Raw genomic sequence first — 6,806 nt, 5'->3', positions numbered from 1 at the left:
AATGTTGCGGACTTTTTATCGAGTGCAACCTATGCAAGCATTAGCCCTGTGCACTACCCGCGCAAGCACTGACCCCGTCGGCGGAGGACTTTTTTTTCTCTTAAAAAAAAAAAAACCACATAGTGTACGATAATGCAAAAAAAGTATAGTATAATAAATTTTGGTAGAAAATAAAACAACGCACCTAGTAGTCCATCATTAAGCCCAACAGTAAATTTTTATATTTGAAGGGGTAGGAAGGACATTCAATATCCGCGCGTTAGTCTTTATCGAAACCATTAATTTCAATCTTAGGGTTTGGTTTTTGATATCAAATATAAAGGTGGTGTCCACCATTATGTTTCCCTCTTCGCTTCCCAGGATCGCGACTGCCGCAGAGGACATTAAAGGCTACCTTCGCTGCTTCTCCGGTTCGTAAATCTTCTTCACTCCAATTTTCTGTCGTTCACTGATGATTCTACAGATTGTTTTGTTTTTTCCACCAATCGGATTTCACATTCTGGTTCTTGATTAATGTAGTTTTGTCTCTAAATATCCGGTGATTTCGTGCAGCTAAAATGGCTACTGTTCCTGGGCCTTTGATTTGGGAGATCGTGAAGAAGAACAACTCTTTTCTCGTCAAGGAGTTCGGGAATGGAACTGCTAGTGTACGGTTCAGTAAGGAGAGCAACAATCTCTACAACGTTCACTCTTTTAAGCACTCAGGTTTTTGAGACTTTTAGGGTTTTGTTGTTCGTTTTCGTTTTCATTTTGTAAATGCGTATCTGTGTTATCTATCTATTGATCGCACATTTTATTCTCACGGTGGAAATTTAGGACTGGCGAACAAGAAAACAGTTTCGATTCAACCTGCTGGCAAAGATCTTTCTGTGATGCTTGCTACTACCAAGACGAAGAAGCAGAACAAACCTGCAAGTTCTGTCCACAAATCTGTCATGAAGAAGGAATTCCGTAGGATGGCTAAGGCTGTTGTCAACCAGGTATAATATTCTCTATAGAAACTTATTGAGGATAATAGCTTAAAATGATTCTAAGGGTTGGGGTTTGATACTCATATCACCAAACCATTTGTTTATCAAATGTAATCCAAACGCACGAAATGAAATAGTTAGTGATATTGAAAACCGAAAAAAAAAAACCACTGAACTGATCCTTTCCATTAATTTACATGTTTACCACTGTGCTCAACTATTTAGTAGAAGATGGCTCTGATTTGAATTTTTTTTCGTCTCTCAACTGTTTTATTGATTGGGTATCAATGTATGGGAAAATTTAAACTAGGCTGAGAATTGTTCATAGGTGTCCGTGGGTTCTTTGGTTTCATGATTCTCCAAAATACACAGCTCTGGTTAAGGTTTTATTTTATTTTAATTTTTTTTGGGTGGGGTGCTTATGAGCAGCTAACGTGGAAGAAGTAAGCCTCTATGGGGATCTTCTATGAAATGTTGTTACCCACTTCTATTAACTGATTGATTTGAATACATTTCATTATGCTGTCATCTATACAGTGTCTTGATCTTGCAATCTTCTTCTGTGAATGGATTTGTAGGTTTAGTTCTATCATCTGTTTATACTTTAACATATAGTTTCCACCTTTATTTTTTTGGGTGGGTAATACTCTGTTATTCATACACCAAATCATTTGTTTATCAAATGTAATCCAACCACACGAAATGAAATAGTTAGTGATAGTGAAAACCGAAAAGGAAAAACCACCGAACTGCTCCTTTCCAGTAATTTCCATGTTTACCACTGTGCTCAACTATTTAGTAGGAGATGGCTCTGATTTGATTTATTTTTTCGTCTCTCAACTGTTGTATTGCTCGGGTATCAATCAGGAGGTGATGTTGGTAATCCTTCCATGGCATCCCCGTTTCGTGTAGATCATGCCTTCAGGATATTTTTTTTTCAGCTGTAAAATTTAAACTAGGCTGAGAATTGTTCAAAGTTGTCCGGGGGTTCTTTGGTTTCATGATTCTCCAAAATGCACAGCTGTGGTTAAGGTTTCCTTTCTTCTTCTTCTTCTTCTTCTCTCTTTCTTTTGGGGTGAGGTGCCGATGAGCAGCTAATGTGGAAGTAAGCCTTCTATGAAATGTTGTTTTGCTTGGCTTCTGAACTACTCTCAACTGATTGATTTGAATTCATTTCATTGTTTTTTGCTGTCATGATCTAAACTGTTTTGATCTGTGAACCTTCTTCTGTGAATGGATTTGTGGCTTTTAGTTCTATCATCTGTTTGTACTTAGCATATAGTTTCCACTTTTATTTTTGTGGGTAATTCACTGCGCTATAAATTATGTTTTGAAATTGTTTTCATCCATCTCACCATTTTTTTGGGTTACAGGTTGGAGATAACTACTACAGGCCAGACCTGAAGAATGCAGCCCTTGCTAGGCTTAGTGCGGTGCAAAGGAGCCTTAGGGTTAGCAAGTCGGGTGTCAAGAAAAGGAACAGGCAGGGGGTTAAGGTCCGTGGTAGGAAGTGAATAAAGCTGTGATTTTTTGACAGGTTTTTAGGTTCTCTTTTTTAAGATTCTTGTCCTTTTGGATCACCATTTTACATTTGGCAGTCAATTGGAGCCTTCTGTTTCATGGGCTGATGAATTTCTTTCCCTTTTTTGGGCGGGGTGGGGGAGATTGGGGTAGGGGGCTTATTTTCTTCTCGAGATCTTTTTCTTTTTCTTTTCTAGTCATGTGGGAGTTTGAATTAATTCCCGTTATCTGCAAAATTTTGGTTTACTTTATTTTATCAAATTGAGATATCTGATTATTGCAAAGCGTTATAAGGTTTCAGTTGTTAACATATCGTGAGTTTCTGTTTTTAGTATTACTTAAATTTTGTGGCCTTGTCCAGATGTTAACATATCGTGAGTTTCTGCTTTTAGTATTATCGAATTTTGTGGCCTTGTCATGTAGTACTGATCCTCTGGGTTATCCTAGATTAATGGATTTTTATTTGTACCAGCCCTTTTGCCTGCAGTTAAAGGTCGAGATTGTCCCACTTGTTCAAGAAAGCATCCAACTTACTTAAAGAGGTTTATTATTTTGTAAATTTGTAAATTTGTAAAAAATAGACTCCTAATATACCCGACTCTAAGAATCAACGATTCTCCTTGCCTACCTCTTCTTTTATGCCGCCGTTTGGATCATCTGCCTTCCCTAACATCAGTGGCACTGCCACATTCGCCACCACTGCCAGCTTTTCCTTCCAGCAAACTCAATATTATGTTTTCATCTTCTTCATTTCTTTTTGATTTGCAAGTTTTGCAACTACAACTTCTACTTCTACTTCTACTGTATCTAACTTATTTGTTGGATCTAATGCCTTTTGGCTCCAAAATTTTCATTTGGCTCTACTCCATTTGTATTAACATCATTGTGCCCTACTTTTGGATTGATGTCTGGTTCCCTCAAAGGGTTAACTTCAAGAATCAACAAGGTCAACCTTTTCGGTCTCAGGCTGGCGAGTTTTGCCGATGTCATGCGGAAAGGTAGAGGAGCCGCAGCGGTGATGGCAACGGTGGTAGCAGAGGTTGGAATTGGCGGATCAGGTGGAGCAACGAGAAACAATGGGAAGGAGATGAGATTTAGAGGTGTACGGTAGAGAATGATTGATTTTTAGAATCAAGTAGATTTAGAGATTTGCTTTTGCAAATTTACAAAATAATAAACCCTTTTTGTAAATAAAAAATTTTTAAATGTAAAAAATAAAAGTTTATTTATATCTATACCCTAATTATTTGATTTAACACGGTTGGATGCTTCTTACCTTTAATTGTAAGCAGCAGACTGTTGTTGCAAATAAAAATCCATAGTTCAATAGACTAAGGACCCTTCTGACTAAATTCATCTCCTTGCTGCTCCAGGGGTTCTTCATCTTTGGGATGCAAATGATGGATAATTTAACCATTGTACATGTGATTTTTTTGTCTTTTGGAACATAATAAAAAGAATGGGAAGCTTAGGCCTGTAGCCATCAAATTAGATCTCTTTTTTTTGGATGGTAAAAAGCATAATTATTTAAGAATGAGTACACCACACAAGCCCAGGAGGCAGCACCTTCTGGGCCCATGGACAGGAATTGGACCACTCCACTCTAGTTGGCACAGTGAGGGCCTTCTGAGTTAAGGAGTGCACAAGCCCATTAAAAACCCTAGAAATAGAAGCAAACTGGCAAGACATAAAGTCATCTAGAATAAAAATGTTGTCCACTAGAGCTGAAATCTCCCGCTCACCTCCATGCCCTTGGTTGTTAAGAATCGACACCAGGCCTTCACAATCGGAAATCACCCAAACCTCCAACCACCGGACATCCTTTGCCAATAGCTTTGTCTTCCCTCTAAAGTGCAGAGGAAATACAGGTAGGGATAAAAAGCAAGGTGATGATCTACTTAGGGTGATTTTGGACAGCAATACCTAGGCCACCCAACCGTTCCTCCTCCACGAATGCTGCATCACAACGAATTGTGAAACCTTGACACTGTTCCTGCCCATGCTGAGGTGTAAGAAGAATGGTCTTGATTTGCTTTCCGCCCCAATCTTGAACCCTGCCAAGGACGAGAATTCATTGAACCCACATTGAGCTTTCCTGATGACTTCTTCTGGGCTCCAAGAGGCTTTTCTTTCGTTTCTTGAGATCCACAAATACCAGCAAATGAAGGCACATCTACTCAAAACTTCCTTGCTGTGATTCTTATTCAAGAAACCAATTGAGTCCCATTTCTCCAACCACAATGACCACAGCTATAATCAGTTATGATTTGTCTCACCCTTGAATTTTTCCCAGTTTGCCAGTGCCTATGCACAACTCCTCCACAAAAAAGGGTTTTAACCTTAGGCATTGTTTTGCAATTCCAAATGAGCTTCCAAACCTTGGGTTTAATCTTGTCCCACTTAGGACCTCTGGATGATGAAGCTGCTGCTTTATTCTCCCTATCCTTGTCATTATGAGAAGGTGGTAAGTTGACTTGGTAGTGAACACTCCGGATCTAATAGCTCCCCATACAAGCTTGTCAGGTTGAGATAGGAGGTTGAGCTTCATGCATTTGATAGCTCTCGTATCCTCAACATTAAACCATTGCTGAAGCACTTCCTCTTTCTGTTGTCTAGTGATAGGATTGATAAGGTTTGCTACCTTTTGAATTGCGCAATTAGTGGGTTTCAATGCTACTACCTTGTGATCTTCATTAAAGCTCACCCATCTACTATTCCATACATCCACCATCTCACCGGATCCAATGTCCCAAATCAACCCTTCTTCAAGGACAGCTCGACCCACTAGAGCACTTCTCGAGGCCCATGATGGCCTACTCCCTACTTTAGTTTGAAAAATCAGTCTTGGGAAAATATGTAGCCTTAATAAATATAGCCCCTAGAGAGTTGGGGTTCTCAAACAGCCTACAAGCCACTTTTGCAAGCAAGGCCTTATTTTCGAGAATTGGATCACGAAACCTGAGGCCACCATTCTCCTTTGAGCGACATAACCTTGACCAAGACACCCAATGCATTCTATTCTTGTTCTTCTTCTGCCCCCAGATTAGTAATTCCCTTCCTAATGTCATCATGAATAGCTATTAGTAGAACAAGTGTGATGCAGTGTAGTTTTCCGATGCAACTGATTTAATTAAAACCTCCTTGCTTGCGTGTGGAAGCATTTTACTATTCCATCCACTCAACCTCTTGCATACCTTTTCCCGTACTTCCCTAAAAATCTCATTTTTAGAGACTCCAATCTCCGATGGAAGTCTAGGATATTTAGTTGGACTTGAACTCCAAGGAATTTTTAATGGCTTGGTGAACCACCTTCTTAACCTTTGAGGTGTATGAGGACTGAAAGTGAGGGTGGAGCTTTTTAGATTAACTTCGTGTCCACTGGTCTTGCAATTAATGTTTAGGCAATTTTTAAGACTTGTGACCTCTTCTAGCTTCAGTTCTAAGAATAATAGATAGTCTTTTGCAAAGAGTAGATGTGATATCTTTGGAGCCTTGCTTCTCACATTGATGCCTCTAATAAGGTTGTTGGTTTCTGCCTCCTCAAGAATTGCATTGAACACTTGTGAACATATGATAAATAGGAAGGGAGAAAGTAGATCACCCTGGCGTATGCCACAGGTGGGAGTGAATGATCTGTTCTCAACACCATTAAACAACATGGTGTACGACAGTTAAATAATAGTCTTCATTATCAAATGCACCCATTTGCTACGAAAATCCATTTTTTTTAGGGTGGCTTAATGAAACACTACTCCATTTTGTCATAAGCTTTTTTCATGTCAAGCTTTATGCCTACAAATCCCCCCTTTTTTTTAGCATTTAACATAATGAACAATCTCATGATCTATAAACACATTATCTGATATTATTCTATCAGAAACAAAAGCGGATTGAGACTGGGAAATAATACCTTCAATAAGGGATTTCATTCTCTCGGCCAGAATTTTGCTTATGACCTTCGCCGACATGCCATAAAAGCTTATGGGTCTATTGGTTTGCTGACTTTGGAGCTGCAACCTTGGGGAAGCAAATGTAGGTGCGGTCGAGACTTGCATCCATCTTCCCATTTACAAAGAAATCCCTCGCAATCGCGTACACCTCTTCCTTTGTGGTTTCCCAAAATTTTTGAAAGATGGGGTAAAGCCTTTCGGTCTAGGAGCTTTAAGGGGGCCAAGGCTATTAAAAACTTTGTATACTTCTTCCATGAATGGGATATTGCACAATTGTCTGTTAACCTCATCAGTAATGCTGCTTTTAACACACCCAGTTGCTTGCAGAAAGGCATCATTATCCACCTCTTGAGACTGCACCACC

At 39.3% G+C, this 6,806-nt stretch overlaps 1 protein-coding gene across 1 annotated transcript; it reads left to right on the top strand.

The window, feature by feature from the left end:
• The first annotated feature begins 317 nt into the window (after positions 1-317).
• LOC149011528 (large ribosomal subunit protein eL28z-like) lies at positions 318-3,220 on the top strand. Its single transcript, XM_089160399.1, has 4 exons — positions 318-410; positions 553-705; positions 817-980; positions 2,345-3,220. The coding sequence occupies exons 1-4, from the start codon at positions 338-340 to the stop codon at positions 2,483-2,485; spliced, it is 531 nt and encodes a 176-aa protein (XP_089016525.1). The 5' UTR covers positions 318-337; the 3' UTR covers positions 2,486-3,220.
• The last annotated feature ends 3,586 nt before the right edge of the window (positions 3,221-6,806 follow it).

The sequence above is a fragment of the Hakea prostrata genome, chromosome 7, assembly GCF_041222555.1.
Source record: "Hakea prostrata isolate BN-2017 chromosome 7, UWA_Hpros_2, whole genome shotgun sequence".
Taxonomy (NCBI): Eukaryota; Viridiplantae; Streptophyta; class Magnoliopsida; order Proteales; family Proteaceae; genus Hakea; species Hakea prostrata.
The sequence above is the reverse complement of the archived record's forward strand: the minus strand, read 5'-3'. Positions and strand labels throughout refer to the sequence as shown.

Coding starts and splice junctions, on each gene's coding strand:
- LOC149011528 (XM_089160399.1), top strand. CDS start 338: ATGTTTCCCTCTTCGCTTCCCAGGATCGCGACTGCCGCAGAGGACATT. Junction 411..552: donor CTACCTTCGCTGCTTCTCCG/GTTCGTAAATCT, acceptor GATTTCGTGCAG/CTAAAATGGCTACTGTTCCT. Junction 981..2,344: donor CTAAGGCTGTTGTCAACCAG/GTATAATATTCT, acceptor TTTGGGTTACAG/GTTGGAGATAACTACTACAG.